The 21788-nt window shown below is 45.5% G+C and overlaps 1 protein-coding gene across 1 annotated transcript in view; it reads left to right on the forward strand.

Annotated features, from left to right (window-relative positions):
* Positions 1-21788, forward strand: part of RAB31 (RAB31, member RAS oncogene family) — a 148908-nt gene that overhangs the window by 38699 nt on the left and 88421 nt on the right. Inside the window, exon 2 of the mRNA XM_037806252.1 lies at positions 19652-19731. Within this exon, the coding sequence (XP_037662180.1) occupies positions 19652-19731 (80 nt within the window). The remainder of the gene's footprint in view (positions 1-19651; positions 19732-21788) is intronic.

Here is a 21788-nt window from a genome sequence, read left to right on the forward strand (position 1 = left end):
AAGCTCAGACAGAAGGTGCTCACTGCTTGCTGTGCCTTGAGAGGAACATCCTGGGAGAAAGCCATTTTCAAACCAGAACTCTGGAGCAGATGCCAGCCATGTGCCTTCCCAGCTAACAGAGGTTTTCTGGACACCATTGGCCATCCTCCAGTGAAGGTACCCGATTGTTGATGCCTTACCTTGGACACTTTATGGCCTTAAGACTGTGTGTGTAACCAAATAAACCCTCTTTATAAAAGCCCATCCATTTCTGGTGTTTTGCATTCTGGCAGCATTAGCAAAACCAGAACAACAAGGCATGTATGCCCTGAGTCTCCCACTCTAGCCCCTGAACTCTGGGGGTCTGCTTTATTAAAACTCTCTTTATTCTGTCCTCCTCAAACTAAGGAGACAGGGTGTCACTACGAAGATTAAGGCAATCATGATGAAAGCTCACAAAACTGTTCCCAAGAATGGCTATTAGATCTTCATCTCTTAGTCTGAAACAGAGAGTGTCTATGATTTTTATAGCTTGGAGCACACGGGAAAAGAAAACCTCCTTACAGACTATTAACCTGTCCGGGAGGGGAGGCAAGACTGAGCTCTGATCCCCAGAGGAGCAAGACACACCCCAAGATTGATGGATCTCCTCTGCCTGCCCTGCCACACCATGATTCGGCCCCAGAATAAAAAAGCTGGGACTGGGAAGCCGAGCTCGCGACTCTCTGGCTAGTGGGCCCTCTGTTCGTTTATTTCTCCCTTTCTTCACACTGGGCCCTTGTGCCTTCCTGAATGGGGCTCCCAGCTGCAATGTGGCTGTAACCCCTGCTAACAAACAAGCTCCCCTCGAATGGGTCAGAGGGTGTGTGCCCAGGATACTTCATGAACTTATGGCACGTCGTTAGATGAATGGACGTTCTGGAGATGCAGTTAAATGAGAGCAGCTCTGTACTGGGCCGTTGCATTTTGGCTTTTGTTGAAGAAGGAGCAAATGGACAACCCAGCGATGCAACACAGCCTCGTTGCCACTGTTCTGAGGGAGCATTGAACAACTAGCTGGTTTAGGTCTGGAGTCGAGATTAAACCTCATGGATACACTGACACTGCTTTTGGGGAGGCTCCAGGCAGATGCACACAAAATAGAGGGTTACGGTGGGCAGCTTTACCAGAATGTTCTCATGTGCGTCAGACTCTTCGGAAAGTCTGTTTTGTGCCACTTTGGGCAAGAGGCCACAGTTACGGGCAGGAAACCAAGTTTGAAATTAGCTGCTGAGGTGGTCCGGTCATGTCCTAAGAGAGCTGAAGTTTGCGCTGAGTTCAGAGACGGTCAGCAATAGCTTTCGTGCCCTCTGCAATTGTGCAAACCACTAAGTGAAGAAACACGCTTCTTCTGGCTCATTCGACTAAATTTATTATCTGTGCAGTTTGGGCCGAGTTGCCTCAATCTAAGTCCGATCTTCTTGTCTGCTTGAGAGACACTGGAGTGGGGGAGGGAATGGGGAGGGGTGGGGGAGGGAATGGGGAGGGGTGGGGAGGGGAGGGGGCAGGTGGGGGGAGGGGAGGGGGAAGACATGTCAGTTCTCGCCAGAGTCAAAGTGTGAACAGACCAAAGGGTCCAGCTTGAAACCAGAATGATGATTTCACTTCTGGAATGAGTCATTGTCTTCCCTAACACGATTCTTTTTCTTTTTCTTTTCTTTTTTTTCTTATTAGTCAGTTGTATTTTTGAAAATCTGCAATGTAGAAATGGACCATTGTCTGATAAATGAGGGTGTGCACCTAGAGATGGCATAGCTCTCGGCAACTTAAATTATGAATATACGTGTAGTGATGACTTTCAACTTTGAACTTAGTCCCACAGTGTGATGTGGGTGTGCTCGAGCCACGAGAGCCTAAAATATGGCTGAGTCAACGCACCTGGCATTTCCGTGAGAGGCAAATTGACCTTGACATTGGCAAGACAGGGCCATTGGGCTTCTGAGCTTTTCCAGGCTTGGCATTGGCATGCGACTTTTTCTAGGCAGGAGAATTCATTATTTTGATGCCTCACTCAGCAACCAACTACAAAGGTAGAGCAGCGTGTAATTACATTCATTTTTTTTGGACACGATAAATACTAGTTATAGCAGAAACCAACCTGAGTCAGTGTGTGTGACAAAATGGTGCATATCATGGTGCGATGGGAAGGGGGTGGCAATGTTGCAACGCAACTGGGGGCTTGTCTATAAAACCCTCATGAGCATTTCCTTCTGGGAGTCAAGCTTCAGATGGGGCAGCCTGCCTTTGGGGTGCTGGTGGGCATTTGAAGGTTACAGCGTCCCCAAGGCTCGGTTCTAAAGGAAGGTGCCAGGGAGTCTTGTGAAACCCAAGGCAGGAGCACATCTGGGCCTTGAAACGAAATCTGCATGACAGCCGTGGTGATAGGGGTGCTTGGCAGCCTGGCTTAATTTTTTGTACTTCTCCTGCACTTTTTCCCTTGTCTCCTCCACTGCAGGAAGGTGATTGGTGGCTGCCTTCCATCTCCAGGTGCACACTTTAAGGTTCTAGCTTTAGGGAAAGTTGTCTCTGCAATTTCCCTGGATGTGTGTGGAGGGGACACCCCGAGAGTGTTCCTCAAAGTGGGGTGCATTGTTGTGCAGCAAGAAAATGTACTCAGTTTACAATCTTTTTCTTGCCCAAAGTGCATGGCCTTTATTTATGATAAGCCTATCAGTGACACCAGGGAGACTATTTTGATGGACACGAGTGTGAAATCTGGAGGTGGGCGTGACAGTTGCATCTTGAATCACCTTCAGTGTCATGCGGAATATCTTTGGGAATCTTCAGGGTTTCATACAAGTTCATATCTTGATACTATCAACTCCCTGTTTTCTTTGCTGGCCCTAAAATAAACTTCTTTCTTCAAGAGATTTGTCTCCATAGATCTTAAGGTTTCATGGTATTGGTACATGATGTTCAAACATTCACTGATACCTACACATCATTGTTAGAAGGAAGATAGGCATTGCTGTGGAATTGTCAAGTCTACACCTGTTTGCGCATAATTATATATTTTTAATATCGAAATTACTCGAAGTCGCTCACAACGAGAAACAAGCAACCTGTTACTTCCCTTTAAGGGTTCTTAGCTCTGGACTTTTTTCTCCCAAGCTTTTGCAGGCCCTCTAGGTCCAGCATGCCAACATTCTGTAAGGGTTTGTTGGCTTCCTTAGGATCCAGGATGTGAACGGAAGATCGTCTTGGGAATGGGGAAGGAAAAGTGCCAGGAGCCGTGGCCCTGGGAATTGGCCCACTCCGTTTCGATCTGGCAGGGCGAGCACGAGTTGAGCTGACCTCCAGTCCTTCATCTGCAAAAGGGAGTTATGATAACCTCCCAGAGCCTTTGTGACAATCGAGGGCAATAGTGAAAGCGAATGTGCTCTGTAAGCCAGAAAGCCGTTTAGAACTTAAGGTTAAGGTCAAACAGGCCATTCTTTCGTTTCCCACAATATGTTGATGAAGGAGCATGTTCTAGTACATAATGCATGGGGAATCCTTGAAGATTTAAAGTGAATCACCTCTGGGCCTGCACCCCGTGGCTGGGAAGGTGATCGTCCCTACCTATGGAGTGGGTCTCCTGTCACTGTGTCCGGAAAACAAAACCCTACCCCTCTGCGCTCTTGAAGCCGTGATGTCTGGTGCCGTGTTTTACTCGTGTTTGTGTGTCTCAGGTGCTTGTAAGACAAAATACATTCCACGGAATCTCCGGTGGCCATCGCAGCGCCCGTGTGGTTTCGGCATTTAGTACACGTTTAGGGAACAGAAGAATAAGTGCGTCGTCGTACCTGTTTGTGTCTCCAGGGCTGATCCCAGGCTGGGAAGCTCAGGTGGTGTTCGGGAGCAGGTAGCAGGTGTAGGGTGGAGCTCAAGAGGGTAGACTTCTGAGTCCCAGACCAGGTTCCCAGAGCCTTTTCCCAGCTGTCATGGATAAAACCAGTACATCCCCCTGAGAATTGGGTTCAGGATTAAATTGGATGGTTCAAGTTAACATGAAGTCTAGTGCAGAGTAAAGCTTAAGAAATGTCATCACTGTCATCATTAATAGCATAACTATAGTAAGGGTAGCTCCTTGATAATCCTGATCCAGAACTCGGAAATTCCGTAGCTCCATTTAGCACTGATGTCATTGACTGCCTTCTCTTTAATTTTCCCTTTGTCATCATTTTTGTGTTGTTGCAATTGCAACCCAACTGGCTACACGTGCTTACTTTTTAGGCTAGTTTCACTTCAGTGCCCTTGATCTTAACCTCTGTCACAAGGTTTCTGAGTAGTTTTCCATGCCTGGGGGATCTGAGCTGTTTTTTTTTTTTTAACCAGGATGTGCCTGAGGATGAATGACACATTGTCGGCTTTACAATTGAATATCCATGCAGCTGTTAAGAGCAGACCTCCTTGCCCTTCAGCTCATCTTTAGTTGGGGAGTGGTTGAGGACACTATCTGGGAACTAGAGAGTGCATTTCCATGGCTTTAAAGCTCATTGTCAACCACTATCTCATCTCTAGCTGTCCCTGTCTTCATTCCCAGCTCCCAGCTGTCCCACCCCCTATTTGGACTAGAGATTCTAGGGTACCTCCTCTTTGACACTGGCAGGCTTGGACAATGGGTAGTAGGATTGGGGGCTTTGCTGACCTCTGCTCTGAGGCTGCAGTGTGGGATGGAGTCTTCTTGTAGCTTAGGTTCCTTCTGCCTTCCCTTTCCTAGTGAAATGTCTTAAACCAAGCATAATATTTTAGCATTTTGCTCCAAAAACATAGATCAAAAGTGAGGGGGGTAGAAATTTCCCTCAGGTTGGAAGTTCATTGATGACTTTTATTTGCATTTTGTTACGTGTCTTAAATACTTGCAGAAATGCGGGGATGATTGGAGGAAACTTGAACCACCATAAAGTCAGGATGGCATGATCGTTAGTGGGGGGTGGTGATAGAAAAGGAGTGAGAATTTTCTCAAGCTCTGTAGCCCAACCTCGGTCACACTCACTCCCTTTCTTTCAAGTTATTTTCCTGATGCTTTAAAATTCAGAAACTGCTAGCATGATTATCAAGTCCAGGCCTTGATATGGTTAACCTTCAGAAGTATAGGCCGAGGCCTAATATACAATGGGTTAAAAGCCATTATTACTTGAAACAGTGATAGAATAAGGGAGGTTGCTAAGTTGTGGGCAGATTGTGATATCCTTGGCTTATAAATAATGTGAAAGCATATCGATTGCTTGCTCTTATTCAATACAATCCCACATATCCGCATATAGCTCATTTGATTAAATCATATTTGCGATCATCCTGTATCTTGATTAAGGGATTACGATGGTGAGCAAGCTATATTGCACAGGATCTTGGCTTGGTGGTCAGCGAAGCCTTGAGCATTAACACACATTTATGAGCAGCCTGAAGGTACTAACTTTTCAAGTTTATCACAGTTGGGATTTATGAATTGTTCCTTCGGGCTGCCCTGCAGAACCGAACATGGAGGTAAGTCAAGCTGTAATTACAGAGCTGTAGCATTGGAACAGTGGGCTCTGGTTCTTTAGATCAGACCACCAGCATCTGAGATGAATCTTAGCACATAGTAGGAGCTCAGGAAAAATCCAGTGGATAAAGGAATGAACATTTCCTAAGTGTTCTCCATTTCCAGGGTTGTTTCCTTCCAGTCCTCTTAAAATTATGTGACTGAGTGGATGTCGTTGGCTCCTTTCACTCACAGGACTGCGTCCAACTTCCCAACAAGGTGACGTCCAGAGCCCTTGGTGCTGGGACTAGACTGTGGACCTGGATATTGCTCTGATTGATTGAGCAGATCTGAATCAATCCATTGAACGGCCCTTTCTGCACTTGCCGTCAAACCATCAGAACCTCACTCCCTCACTCCCACCAGCCTTCACCTTTATAGCCCCACTATCCACACCTGTTGCATTCTCTTCTTCTTTAATTTCCAGTTTATTTCTTCTTGATGGGTGTATCAGTTAGGGTTCATTCAGGGAAGCAGAGCTACCGTGACTGTTAGGAGAAAAGAGATCTACTAGTAGCCATTGCACTTCATGCAAGCCTGGAAGAAGGAGTTGGAAGATCAGAGAAGACTCGCTAGCCAGGAAGGCATTGGCATGAGTGGGCAGGTACCTCCACATAGCTCCTACCTCTGTGCTCCCATATCTGGTAGGGGGCCAGAAGAAGAGCTGGGCAGAAGAGCCCAGAAGAATGAGGAAGGGGGATCTGCTGGAGCCTCTGCTCTGCCCATGGCCATGTTGAGTGCTAGAGGTCCTTCAGAGAGCGAGGCTGCTGCTTTGCTTCTGCAAATTCCTCTTGCGGCCAACGCTAACCCAGAGCCCTACGGAGAAGGGGATTCTGGGAAAGGTAGTCCCCAGCTTTAGCCAAGTTGCCAGTGCACAGCAGGATTGGCACAGGGTGTCTGTATGTGTGTGTTTGTGCATTTTGTGTGCCACCTCACCCTGTGGGGAGAAGTGTGGAAATGTCACGCAGTAGGGATGCAGAGCCTCTGGGTTGGCATAGAGGGCCAGAGGCACCCTTCAAGGTCAGCTCATTGGGGTCAGTGGGGTCGAGAGGGGGTGAGGGCAAAGAAGAATCAGAAAAGGGCTTTGTCTGCGCGGCCCCTCGTCCCGTCCCTCCATGTGCATGGGGAGATGCTAGATCCCTGCCTCCCAGTGGAAAAGCCTCAGACCTCCCCCAAAATGGTACCACCAGGCACCCCTGCCTCTGTGAAGCCGTCCCTGAGCCCTTCCCTATGAGCTGGATATCCTTTATGTCCCCATCAGAGTACTTGTCACAGTCTATGTAATTTCCAATGCACTTCTTTGAGGTCTTCACTGGACTGGGAGTTAATTTCATGAGAGAGGAGACATGAACTTGCTGGGACTTGCCGGCAGAGCCTTTTCCTTCTCTTCTCTGTGTCAGACAGGTGACAAAAGGTCGGACGCTTCTGATTCCAGGTTCTCAGCTGTGGGCCTGTGCATATGTGCACTATGTAGACATCATGTGTGCATGTGTCTGGGTGCATGCACGTGTGAGCACACCCAGGCATGTGCATGAGTGTGCACGTGTTTGTGTATGTCTGTGTATGCTTGCAGGTGTGCCTGTGTGCACTGTGCTTGCATGTGCATGCCTGTGCATCTGTATGTGTGTGTACATGTGCATATGTGTGCCTGGGAGACAGTGCCCTGTCCTCCTGCCTCTCTCTCCTGGAGGACGCCCCCTCCTGCCATAACCATCACTTAAGTTGCACACAGAGGCAGGAGCCCAAGACTCATCACTTGTTAGCAGTATCTTTAGAATCCACCCAATCATCCTGGTGATTGGGAGCAGGAATAGAGCAATAGAAGACTAAACAGAATTTATTTTCTTTGTGATTAAGCCACGTGTGGTTTCAAGATGGATAAGCAGCAGTCGCTTATCTTTTCCCAGCTCTGGACGCAGTATTGCCATGAACATCTGCATTCAGAGATCAGCGAGGAGCTTGAAATACCGAGTACTAGGAAGTATGTAGAGGTCCTCTATCTATTTCACCAGATCCTAAAATTATTTAGATTACATTAAAAGAATCTAATGAGGGCCCTTTTCACCTGAAAAAGCTCTATACTGTTCCCATTTGCTAATGCTGCCATTATGCAGAATACCAGAAATGGTTTGGCTTTTATTAAAGGGGTTTATTTGGTTACAAAGTTACAGTTTTAAGGCCATTAAGAGTCCAAGGTAAGGCATTAACAATAGGGTGCCTTCACTGGAGAAAGGCCATTGGCATCCAGAAAACCTCTATTAGCTGAGAAGGCACGTGGCTGGTGTCTGCTTGCTCCCAGGTTGCATTTCAAAATGGCATTCTCCAAATGTCAGTGTGAGCTTTCAATGGCCATCTTCAAAATGTCTCTGTAAGCAGCAGGTCTGAGGTCCTTCTGTTTGTGAGCTCTTTTATAAGACTCCAGTGAACTAATCAAGACCCACATTGAATGGGCGGGGCCACACCTCCATGGAAACAATCAGAGGTCACACCCTAACCGAAGGGGTCACTCATGGTTGGGTGGGTCACATCTCCATGGAAACAACCTAATCCCTATATCCCACGAGATTGGATTAAAAGAGCATGGCTTTTTCTTGGGGGACATAATGTATCCAAACTGGCACATATACCCACCGAGGTTTCCATACGTTCTATTGGGCTGCAGGATCCCTTGAAGTTTATGATCTGCTCTAAGCCTGACTTAGAGAAAACTAATGGAGGATGTGCCTGCTGGGGACCGAGGCGAGGTTGCAGGGGACGCAGGGCTCTCTTCAGTACCCGGCCATGCCTTGTTCAAGCAAAACATTTATTTTTGTGATAGAAATAATGGCAATAACCCCAAATCCTTGGAGTGAACCAGGCACCCCGCGTGACCCTCTGGATGCTGTGGCCGTGATATATCGGTGATCAGGATCCTGTTGGCTTCAGAAGCCCCTGGTCCAACGTGGGGGGTGGAAGGGTGGACATGTGGCAGGGGGACCCCTCAGCCCAAGGTGGTCCCCGGAGAAGCACATCCTAGGGAAGGAGCACGGCGGGTAATGGTGGGTCATTGTTTCGCCTTACTCGCTGACTCCAGAGTGCTTTAGCATCAATTGCGTTAGCTTGTCTTTAGAACAATCTTATGAACTAGGAAAACTGAGGGATGATGACATGCAGGTCCTTTTCTATCCCCGTCTGCTTCAGATCCTCCCACGTTAACCCCAGACGTGGCCAGTCTGCTGGGGGGTGTGGACAGTTGGTTGTTTGGCTTGCTGGACCCCAGAGTGTCTTGCCACGGCTCATATGTCCCATATCCCAGAGATGTGGATGGGGGGTAGATGGGAGGTGGGAGAAGTGAAAGCAGCTCCCCCACCCTCTTTGCTCCCCGCTGAGTCTCAGTGGGTGGAATGATAGCAAATGAAGGAGGATTTTCATGATGAAATGAAAAGGTGCTTAATAAAATGACACAACACTTCACAGGGAGCTGCGTTAACATTACTCAAAGCAATTCTGAAATGTCTAGAGTAAGATCATAAAAGCAAATTTCCAACTCTCCAATTCTCTGCTTCCTGATCTGGGAGGCTGTGATATCTTCCCTGGAGGTTTACTCTTAAGATGGAATTATCGCTTTACGTTGTAGTTCTTTATCCACACTAACTTCATTGGTTTGCTTTAGGTTTATCGTTGGTGCTTAAATTACTCTGGAAAGGTTTTGTTCAGTTAAAGCCATGTAAAAGCTTTCCTTTCTCACAGCCTGTAGAATGGAATCGTGTACAAATATTCAAAGTGGCTACAACTGGAGCAGAATCTCTAAGCCTGGAAGACTTTGCCCTCCTCATCCATCCCAGGCAGCCTCTATGCTTACAGGGCAAGAACATCAAAATAATGCTATGTGGGGATGGCATTTCCAAAACACATCACACCCAGTTATTTCTTCTTAAACTTTTAATTTTGAAATAATTTCAGACTTACAGGACAGTTGTAAAAATAAGACAAAACCCATACAGAGAACTTCAACATACTGCCAGGTATTTTAAACTTTTGCCACATTTGCTCTGTCTATCTATCTATCTATCTATCTATCTATCTATCTATCTATCTATCTATCTCTCTATCTCTATCTAATCTATTTATCCATTCATCTACCCACCCACCCATCCATCTATAGCTATTTATCTTCTAAACATTTGAGTGTAGATTGTATACATTCATCCCCCTTGAACACATAATACATCCATGCACATTTCCTAAGAACAAGGAAATTCACTTATGTAACCGCCTTAAATGCAGTTATCAAATTCAAGAACTTTAATGTTGATATAAAGCTTTCAGCCTATATTCCAATATTTCCATAAGTCCCAAAAATGTCCTTTGGGGCCTTTTCTCCTCCATTATTAGATCCCATCCAGGATAATGCATTATAAATAATTGTTATTATCTCCTTAGTTACTCTTTTTCTTTTTTTAAATTATGAGAACGTATATACAACATGAACTTCCCCATCTCAGGCACTCCCAAGCAGAACCTTCCATGGGAAAAACCACATCACAGTGTTGCCTGACTCTTACCACCTTCCATTACCAGAACTGTGTCACCCCCCAGACAGAAACTGCATACCCATTATGCAGTAGCTCCCCATTTCCCATGCCCCTGCCCCTGGTAACCTGTACCCTACTTTCTGTCTCTATGAATTTGCCTATTCTAGCTATTTTGTATAAGAAGAATCATACATTAGCTGTCCCTTGGAATCTGACCTATTTCACTCAATAAACATGTCTTCACAGTTCATCCATGTAGTAGCATGACACTTGTAATTGGGGCTAAAAACTAATTTGGAATGACTATTTCCTTAAGATCTGCCATTTATCAGGCACTCCTGGGAATTTCTTATTTTCTCAGGGGAAAAAAAAATAATCCAGTTATGCCCCACGTCTTGCAGGAGCAAGCGACACATACACCAGCCCTTTACAGTGTAACTACTGCTACACTTCCGGACCATTCCCTTTGTCCCCCAGCTGTGGGCCTTACCTAACCTGACTGCTTCACCTCCCCCAGGCACCCCAGCCCCTTAACACCTTACCTTACTTTGGGTTTGCTCCTACTCTGCTTGAGGTGCCCTTGTCCCCTTTGCTACTTGGCAAGTGCCAGCTCAGCCTTTGAGATATGGCTCAAACACTGCTGTCGGGAAGGCTGCCTGGACCACTCTCCTCCTTCTCTCTGCTCTGGGGTTCGCTCTTTCTGTCTCCTCACACACTTCTTTTCAGTGGATGCTGACACCAATGTGCTGTGTGCCCTTGACTTGTTTTCACTTGGGGGCTGTTTTAATCGTCTTTATAGGTGATGCCTGCAGTACCCAGCACCTGGTAGGCACGCAGTGGATGCTTGTGCATTGTAGAAAGGAAAGGAATGTTCTATCTGGAGGTGAAAAGCTCTAGAGGACCTCATGCTTCAGAGCCAGGCCTAGAGACAGCCTATACGTGTTTGAATCCTACTGACCTGCCCTAAACCTTCATTTCCAAATCTGTAAAATGGGAATAATTCAATAAGGCAGTTGCATAGATTGAATAATAAACGGGTACAGAGTCAGGGCTTAATAGATGTCAGCCATTAAATCTGTATCAGCTATATTGCTATGTAACAAATCACCCCAAAATGTAGAGACTTTAAACAACAGGCATTTATCAGCTCATGGTTTCGGTGGGTCAGGAATCTGGGGGTGGCCCAGAGGGTCTCTGGTTTGGGGTCTCCTATAAGGTTGCAGTTGGGGTGTTGGCTGGGGCTGCCATCATCGCAAGATTCATCTATGGCACCCCCCAGTGCAGTTCTTTGTAGCCCGTTGCCAGCTGCTGACCAGAGGCCTCTCTTGCTTTCTTGCCTATGTCCTCTCCATACATGGAAGTCGGTGTCCCCGACAATGAGGGGGCCACAGAGGGAGGGTGAGAAAGAGGCCGACACTGTCTTTGGTCACTTAACCATGGCAGTTGCATCCCATCCCTTCTGTTCTATTCTGTTTTTTAGACCCAGAAGTCCTTAGGTTCAAGCCCCACTCACGGGGTGTAGATACCTGGAGGTGGGGATCAAGTGGGGCTCTTTCAGATGCTGCCTACCACGATTATGATCATTATTTATCCTTATTTGCTAGATCTGCAAACTAAGGAATCCTGAACAGTGTTTTGTAAAAAATTCCAGAATATAACGATAAAAATCCAGGGTTTGGAGCACAGGGCCTCCATAGGTCCTGTTATTTCATGCAGCCAGAGGAGTTCTCCTCCAGGAAGTGGGGAGCCCGTGTCCTTGGCATTGACACCCCGTCTTGCCTAACCAAGACCCCACACACGTGCTGCCTGTGAAGAAAACAGGGCGGCCACAGAACAGCGGGTTCTTTGGGCAGGAAGTGTGATTTAAGTGAAACACTGCATTAACATTTTTTTTTTAACAGTTAAGGTAACACCTTCTAAGACTCATCAGACAAACTGAAATTTCTGCTTAGCTATGCAGAGTCTGGGTTTGGGACAAACTGATCTCTGAAAGGCCCAAGCAGCTGTGGGCCTATTGTAGGAAAGCAGGGAACTTGCTCTCCCTCCCCATGTAAAGATCATCTTCCTTCTTCTTTGCCTTCATTAACTTATCTGAAAAGTGTGGGAGGAGAGATGGTGATGATGAGGTCGTGTGTATTGGAGAGCTGGCCCTGGGGTTTTCAGTGGGTGTCTCTGGGTTTCCTAATGCTTGGCAGGGTGGTGCCCCTTTGTCACCAGTGGGGTGGAGGAGCGGAAGGATGGCTGGACGGAAAGGTGGCTGGACCTGGGAATTCCTCCAGTTCTGCTGCCTCTGGAAACATGAGAGGCCAACACATTGAACAGTGGTAGGAAAGGGATGTTATTTCTTAATATCATGCATATTTTTTTACTTGAATCAGTTTCTTTGGGGTGGTGACATCCGGAACCCTGACCACCTGGGCTTTTTAAACATTCATCTGAGGGTCCGAGAAGATCTGAGACAGAATCCTGGCTTTGACACATGTGTCCTTCGACAGGTCACTTTCACTCTCTACGCTCTAATTTCCTTATCGAAAATGATGACATCAATACTCGCCTAATGGGGTTTTTCTGAGAATCAAATCAAGTTATGCCCAGGAAAGTACTTTACACAGTGGATTCCACTGTGTTGGGGAGGAGGGCTAAGTTATTAATCTAGGCCCCCAGTTTCCCACACCACTGTCCTCCTGTCCCCCTGTCTCCAGGCACCCCCACTCTTTACACAGCTGTCCAGAATGTCCCATACTGTGTAATATTTATAAGTGAATTTTTAAAAATCCAGAAAATTGTCTCTATTTTTGAAAAATTGAAGAAACACTAGATACAGAATTTTATGGCTTGACTTTGGTAAATTTTGAGAGGTGTGAAGAGAGAACTGGGAGTTAGATGAGAAGAAAATCTCCACTGTGAAACTCAGAAAATCAAAAAGATGGAAAAGAATATGAGAGATCTGTGATGAAGTTGAAAATGTTTAACACAAGCATAATCAGTGTCCTAGAAGAATAGAAAAAAGGCAATGGAGCAGAAGCACTATTTGAAGAGAGAATATGATATGTTTCCATGTAAAGTGCCTAGCTTGCTGCCTGGTACTTTTTATGTGCTCAATAAGTGTCAGCTATTAGTGTTGTCAATATTATTTTTGTACTCACCCCTGCTCCTATGAAGGATTTATGTTATTAGCAATATCCCTGGAGCCTAAATCCATTACAGCATTTGTTCACTGAAGATCTCCTTACAATCCAGAGCATTCAGCTTTCACTAAAGACATGGGGTGCTCTGGTTTGTGCTGCCTGAAATCCTCACTTTGAAACTAGAATAAGTTTTCCTGTGGAAACAATTTCATAAATGGATCTCAAGATCCACTGGAGAGTGCTATAGTTCAGGGTCAAATTTGGGAAACAATCATGATTTATTTACAGCATGGTTTCAATGGAAAATGCAATTTCGAGTGTCAAGTGATTAGCCCATGAAGGCACTTTTGGAACACGGCCACCAGCCATCCAGTTGACATGTGGGGGGTGGCTCGTCTCTTTATTTCAGTCATTTACTCTCCAACCCCCCTGCCTTTGATCCCTTTGTAAAGTTCAAGTCTGATCTGTAAGTGAGCTTCCTGCAGGAATCAAGGCTTGTTCTTTTTATCCCCCGTCCTTCTAGGCACTGAATGAATGAATAAGTGTGTGTGTGCATACCTTCCGGAGGGATGTGCTTTGGCGAGTGAACAGAGCAGTGGATGTGCAGAAAACCAAGTCTGAGCCTTCACTCTGCCTTTACTAGTTGTAGGTGGCCCACACCTTACCTACAAATAACATCTTCAAGAGGTCCTATTTACAGTGGGTTCACCCCATGTGGATTAAGATTAAGAGCAAGTGTTCATTGGGGTCTAGAATTCAGCCCAGCACACCCTCCATCTCCCCCTTGGTGGAGCCAAGCAGCCATGTGGGCCTCTTGTGACTGACCGTTCACTTCTCTTGCCCATGATTTTTCTCCCTGGAAGGCTGTTCCCACCCAAAAATGGTGGGAATGATGCGTTCCTGTGCCTCTACTTGGTCAGATTTCTACAGTGTTCTTGGCCTTCCTCACTTCTGAGGTCAAAAGAATCCAAACCATCCCATGGTTCTGCCTGCTTTCTCTCCTTATTTTTTCTCCATCCACTTGCCTGTACACTCCTAAATTTCCCTGTTTAGCTCCTTATCAATGCTTAAGACATTTAAGACTTTTTTAGGCTTAAAATCTAAGCATGTCAACCAATACATGGATGAATAAATGAAACAAACAAACAAAGAGTTGCACAAATCCTTGCCCAATCGGTTACCTCCGATTCCTAGGCTGGAGGAAGATGCCGGAGCCTCTCCCAAATGGGATGTGATTCTTAGAATCATTTCTATAGGATTTAATATAGGCACAGCATATTCTAGCACTTTAATATTCTGATAGGAATGAAATTAAAATTTATAAGATCACTGTATGTGCTGTAATTTAATATATAGCTAATATATTTTGGTCATTTCTTATTTTTATAAATAATACTGTGCTATACTTCTAGATGTCAATTTTTCTCTTAACTGCATTCCTAGGAATGCAATTATTAAGTCTGTGGGTTTTGTTTTAGTTTGTAACAGCCTCTTCATAAGAGGAATACTGATTTATAGTGTTTTCAACTATGCGTACTCCTTACAAGTTTCCTAAAAATCCTTACCATCTGTAAAGTTTTTTAACTGTCTGCAGACCAATGCTCAGTCAGTTTGGGGTGGAGGAGTGGGTAGGGGCGTGTTGAACCACTCAGAAAACACAATGACAGAGCAGGACAGTGATTTCTTTGCTGGAGCATGCCGTGATCGATTATTGGTGCTTCTCTGCAGAGCTGGGTTGACAAGGATCTTGAGACCCTTTTCAGATTCAATCATATAAATGAAATAATGTGTCCTGAATTGATCAGTGGCATCTGCTAGGAGAGCAGGATGAGGGAGTGTTAACATATTTTCTGAGGATTCACCATGTCTTATCTAGAGAGTAGGAAACGCTATTTGTAGGCGGTTATATATAACAGCCCAGGAGTGGACTGAGTACTTGCATCTTGATTTCTGCAGATTGGTGGCGCCTAGAGTTTTACTTGACAGCAGCCTAAAGCTTTTGGTTTGTGATTTCACAATTACAGATTGCAGTATGATTAATAGATGTGACATTCAAACAGCAAAGATTGCCATCTCAGAGTAAGTGGTTCTCAGAATTGTATTTTTAGCACAAAATAATTACTTACATGGCAGAATGTCAAATGGGGGATCCATTTCTGAATAAGCAGATGGAATTAATTGCTTGGCATCAGCACATTTCTGTCGGTCACACAAATGAGAAGGAACCATCGATGATCCCAAGGGAGACGAGGACTCCACTTTGTTCCTGGTGTGTGGAATCAGAGTTGGCTTTAATCGAACGCGCTCGGCCGTCAGTGGGATGCTCCCTTTTCATCACCGGCAAAACCACAGCAGACAGAAAGATCCAGAGTCCACTACTCTACTGAGCAATTTGTGCAGTACAGCGTGCAGCTAGAGAGCTATAATAAAATATTCATTGAGAGTTCTAGAAAACTGACTTTTTTAAAATAGAGAAGCTTACATTGGGCAGAGAGGGGAATTTAAATGGTGAGAGCCTTAAGAGGACGCTGAAAACTTGGTTCTGGTTCCCAACCAGCCCTGCAACTTTGAGCAAGTCTTATGCAGTTTCCTGTTCTGTAAAACCAGGGCATCAGACAAGAGGGGCTGTGACGAGAAGCTTATGAAACGGAAAACTAAGTGCCCATGTGAGTTTCCATCAGGCCAAGTCTATGAAAAACACAGTGGCCTCTGAGCATGACGGGACCCCGTGATTTTTAGCAGACACATGTCTTCTCTGGGAGGCTTTAATCTCTTCTCCTGCATTCACCTTTCTGCTTTCACGGATGGTGCTCATGCTTCACCTGGCGTTGTCCTTGCTTGTTTATGGGTGCCACAGCCCAAAGGAGATTCCATCAGGAAAAGGAAATCACAGAGCTGACTAATGATGCGTGAAAATTGCCTGTCTGCTGGCTGCTCGCCACTCCGGACCCACGGCCCCGCAAACCTGGTGCAGGGCCTCCCCTGGTGGCCGGTCGCGGAACTGCAGCCGTTCGGCTGTTCCAGGGCAGTAGGGAACTGTCTGTCCCAAAGCCGCCGGGCCAAAAATTTGGCGATTTTTAGAGGGGTCCAGAAAATAAGTGTGGTTAACACTCCACATTGTTTTGATAGAAGTAGAGTTAATTTTGTTCAAAACTTTAGCGCTCAAAAAATACATACCCTTGGGGGCAGTTTGGTACAGTCCTTTGTAAGAACATTTCCTTTTCTGAGCCAAACTAGAAGTTTCCCTGTCGCTTCTGTTATTTTTTTACTACTAAACGTCTAAGACAGGAAAATGTCTAGGGTTAAATTCTAAAACAAAACAAAACAAACAAGCAAATAAAACGAAAAGCATTTGGCTGAAGAATTAATAGTTAAATCTAAATTCCCTCAGGCATTGCTGTTTTATTCAGAAAGGCTGGCATTTTCACTTGAGTCATTTGCAGAACAATGAGTACAGCTGAATAATTTTAAGGTGACCTTCTAATATTTCCTCTTCAAGGGCCTTTTGAGGTTTGGCCTTGCAGGACGGGATGGGCTGCTTTGGGGGTTTGGGGGCCCATTGTTCTTAGTAGAGTCCTTGGGTAGAGTGAATGATAGATGCCAAAATGGTAGCTGCCAAAATAGTGCTTCCCAGTGCAGATGGTGGGGTGTACAGTCTGGTCAAAAACTCTATACCCCCAGGGTACAAGGGGGGCCGAGAGAGTGGCACCATAGAGCTGAAGGAAGAGGGACCTCTCGGGCTGGGGTGAGCTCGAGGCACAGGAGAGGGGTGGGATTTCTGAGCTGGGGGCTCCAGGTGGACCTGGGTATCAACTGAGGATGCCGGAAAGCAGCCCCAGGTGGAACAGTCTCCCCACCTCTACCTGTGCCAGGCACCTGGGCCCTGGGCAGTGGGGATGCTGTCAGCCACATCTAGTGCAGCAGGTGGAAGCAGATGCTTGTGGGTGAATGAAGAATGAATGAGCAGAAGGGCTGAGAAAGAAAATTCCTAAACCGGGATCAAGAAGCGAGACCTGAGAGGGACAGAGGCAAGTTCCCAGGAGAGGGCTCGTGCACAACGGGCCTGGTTTGCCTGATGTGAACGGCTCCCCTGGGTGCTGGAACAGAGGACAGGGTTAGTTAGCCCATTAGCATTTCTCGTGGGAAAATAAATGTGAACGCTCTCTATGGGCTGGGGGTAGCACCCCATGAACTTGGTGGCGTAAAAATAAAAATTAGCTCAGTCACTGTTGGGGAGAGGCCCCTGGTTTGCCTACTGGACAGTTTGTGGAAAACAGTGTTGCCCCAAGGGCATTTCCTTTATCTTCAAGGGCGCGGTAGGGTGCCACAGTTCCTCTGTTTCAGATTTCTACGGGATTGTACAGACTGAAGGGTGGTAAGGGCCCCGATCACAGAGGATTTCTAAAGCAATTGAGATGAGAAAGAACTGAGCCATGGTTTGGGGGACCGTGCAGGATCATTAGCTGGAATCTATACCAAAGAGGAAGCTCAGAAATAGCAGGGGCATCGATCTGGAATCTTCTGAGCTGATGATTTCATTCTGTCATCCAGGCATCGATTTTGCACACTGTGGATAAACAGCTTTTTGCAGTGTTTTATTCTGGCTCCAGAGCCAAAATGAAAGCCTCTGTCACTGGGATTTGAAATTTTCTGAATCTGATAAGTACCCCAAGACTAGGTCCCTTTGTGAGATGGCATCAAAATAATTCAGCTTGCCAGTTGGTTTTTCAGATCTCCTTTCCGATTCCAGCATCTAAAGAAAAACACATCTCTCCGAGTTGCTTTTTCTCCTTGATCTTTGGGATTTTTCAACTTGCACCTTTAGTAGAAAAGAACCGTAACACTATTTTTTCCTTCCTGGGCTAAATAATTTGGTCTTGTTTCCCTTTCCCTTTTAGGGCTCAAAATGTCTCCGTGATGCTTTCACGGAGAGGGTGTGTTGACGATGACTTCTCTGCCTCTGCTTTGCCACCTTCCTGCCCCTTGCCTTCCCTCTCTCCCGGGAGCAGCTCTTAGCAACCGAGGGCAGTTGCCACCTTCTAATTTGTTCCACTTTGTAGGCAATTTCCCGACTTTACCTTTTAACTCTTACTCTGAAATTTAAATTTCTGCCACCACATTTTTAATTTCTAAGAGGTCGGCCTTAGTCTCTGAATGACCTTTTAAAATAGCCTTCTGCTCTCTGTACTTCTTAGCTGTGGATTTAATTTTAAAAGCGAAAGAGTAGAGTATGGATTGGAAACTCTGTTTGCACTGGGCTTGATTGGTGCATCCGGGTCTTTATTTGGGGACCCCAAAGTCAGGATCTGTCAGTCTTTTTTCTCTTACCCAGAGAGGAATCTTCCCTTCCTCTGTCCGGTTCACCCTCCTCGGGGCTGCCCACCCTGACCATCTGGGAGATGCTTGGGGGCTGGATGTGGCAGCCTCAACCCTGATACTTATAGCCCCGTTCTCTGACCTGTTTTCAGAATAGCCCCTCACCCCTCCCTTAGCTGTGCCCGATGACCTCACACCCAGCCCTTATCTGACTCAGTTTCCGGGACAGTGAACCTCCATCTCCTCCTGGAGGTCCAGAGGCTGTGTCCCTGACCATGGGGGCCCGGGACCCCAAGGGTATGTTTTTGTGCAACCTTTCTGCTGACCCTGTTTTCATCCTTGCCATCCAGCTCTTGATATTTTGTGGGGTTCTGTGGCATAAAGGGACTTGCTTCTCCTTGGCTTCTCTCACTGGACCTTCAGTTTCTTCTTTCTCAGTTACCAGTCTTCCGACAACTTTTCATCCTCTTGGCTTTTATTGATGTTGCTTGTCTGATGTTCTCTTTACCCCATCTCTTTGACCCTTTATTCCTTAAACCATTTTATGAGGGTTTTAGAAGGGAGTGAATATAAGCACGTCTTCAATTTCCAATGCGTAACTGCACCTCTGTCCTAATCAGCTTTAAAGAATTATTCAATAGAGAAAGATCCAAGATGGGAGCTTTATATAATCAAACAAAACTGGAGGTTGTTATGCAGTCCTTAGATGCTAAAGAGAAAGTGTTAGAAATGTAGAAATTCCAATTCTTAGGCCTTGTAGGGTGATACCTAAAAAAATAGATTATGTATTTTTGGAGGACTAAAGTTTTAAACAAAATCATTTCTATTTCTGTCAAAAGAATATGGTGTGTTTCCTATTTCTTCTTTATGCCTGTCCAAAAATCTCCAAATTTCTGGAAATCCGTGTATTGTGAGCATGCTAGTTCTAGGTTAATTATTGTATATAAGTGATGCATGTTCCTAAAACCCATTTTTACATACCTCTTGTCTTTCTAAGAAAGAGATACATTTTCATAATAGAAAACACTGGCTGGAAATAGAAGGAGACCCCCTCTCCCTCCACCCATCCCACCAACCAGAAATAATCATTCTTATCCTTCCATCCTATGTTTGTATCAGGTCAGAGTTTGGCACTTTGAACTTCACGGTGTGTCCTCTTTCCTTTTCAGGATACCGGGGTGGGGAAATCCAGCATCGTGTGCCGATTCGTCCAGGATCACTTTGACCACAATATCAGCCCTACTATTGGGTAAGCTCCCGCACATTATTCTCCTTTGCCTTTTGTCCTTTCAGAGAACTCAGAGCGGTCACCTTGTCCGTGCCAGAGCCTTCGGGCTGGGCCACAGTTTTCATCCCAGCCGATCCCAACTGCCATGACTTTGACAGAGCAGAGAATCAGGGACTTCCAAGCAATGTGTCTTGGCTCTTTGTCCCTGTCAATACTGTTTTTTTCCAAGCCAACCTTCCTCATGCTGCAGCCTGAGGCCATTTCCTTATTTGCAAGGGCATTATTCTGCAGATCGTGTCCACTTCATTTCCAGATGGAAGATGAGACGCAGGACAACTCCCCAGAGGGTCTGCTTTAACTTGCCTGCCGAGGAAATGCTTGGAAAATGCTGTCCACTCATCAGAGTCTTCTGGACATTTGCGGAGCCGACCGCGTTTTCATTTCTGGATTGATCTAATGCCAGCCTTTCCTCTCTTCTTGACTTGGGGAAGGGCGGAGGTAGCTTGCTCAGTCCTGAGACCCTGAGTTTGGAATGTCAGAGAGCCCTTCTGTTACCTCTTCCCCTTCTGTGGATTCTTCGGCCAATGTGCTTTTGCTGTACCATTTGGCAGGTGCTTGCTCTTTTCGCTCTTTTAGAATTCAGCCTCACTTATTTTTCACCCTGCAGATAGAATGCTCTTGGCAGAGAGCAAAGTGGTGTTTACCTTCAGAAGGGAAAAAAATGTGCCCATATATTTTGGGAACCTTGTAGGATTGATGAGAACCAGAGAGATGGTCTGTATCAGCAGATGATGACTGAGAAAATTCATGGCAGGGAATAAGTAGATGTAAATACAAATCAAACCACAGGAAATAAATAAAGTGGTATCTTTTTTTCATTCAACATTATACTGTGAATTTCTTGTCATTAAATATTCCAGCTTTAGGTATTATTTTTTAAAAATGTGTGTATAGGATTTCGAATTCCATTCCTTCCCCTAGATTTCAGACATAAGCATTTTCTCATACCTCAAAATGTCTTCATAAACATCATTTTAAATGATTATCGTATTAAATTGCATACTATTTGCTTTCAATCCACTTCATTCCTCACTTTTTCTGGAGTCAGTATTATATTCCATTCTTATGTATTGTCTTTTCCTGATAGAGTTTCATTTCCCAATTTTAAAATCTCTCAAAGAAAATATCTCTTCTTCTCTTGGATTTTGAGGAAACATTGCCAAATCCCTCTCCAAATCCAGAGTCAGAAAAAACAACCTAGCACAAATGCTTTCTAAGTGAAATACACAGATTTTTTGGAAGACAGCATAAATGGAATACTTTTTGAAAAAGATGAATGCTCATGCCAGAGCTGGTGGATTTGGTGGGCTGGGAATCTGGCTGATACTTGGGTTTTGTTTGGCCTGCACAGTGTTTTAAAAAATGTTAAGCCAATATTGAAGGAGATATTTGCATAATAAACTTGTATTTCTGGCTGCTCTTGAAAATTGGTCTGTTGGAGGTGCTGGGCCCATGAACTTGCATGCTAGTCACCAGCCGAGCTGACGAGCAGCAGCTCTGTTTGGCTGGGTAGGTCCTTGCCACTCACCACAGATCCCACTATTTACTGTCGTGGTTATTTTTGTCATTCTTACTTTTACACCCAGCCCACTGCACTCACTCATGTTTCCTGCCTGGTCCTGTAGACATTTCTGTCCAGGCACCCTGGCCCAGGTACCTATTGCACAGTCACCCTTTCGGGCTCTCCAAGGGATGGAGCAGTTTGGTAACTTGCTTATGTACACACAGCTAGTGAGAAACAAACTTAGGATTCACACCGAGTCCACTCTTGGAGCTCTCTCTTATTTCCCACACTACCACTGGGAAAAAGCCATGGCTGTGAAGGGCCATTGTTTTGGCATGGAAAGGGTTAAGGGTTAATCCCCATCCTCTCCTATGACTCACTCTGAAACATCCTGGCTCTGCTCTTCAAGCAGATTGTGTGGACTTCTCGTGTATGCGTCTATTTCTACTTCTCTGCCAGATTTTGGTTACCAAAGATAATGAAGTCAGTTCATTATTGCAGATGTCCCCCTCCC

The sequence above is a fragment of the Choloepus didactylus genome, chromosome 16 (assembly GCF_015220235.1).
Source record: "Choloepus didactylus isolate mChoDid1 chromosome 16, mChoDid1.pri, whole genome shotgun sequence".
In the NCBI taxonomy this organism is placed as follows: Eukaryota; Metazoa; Chordata; class Mammalia; order Pilosa; family Megalonychidae; genus Choloepus; species Choloepus didactylus.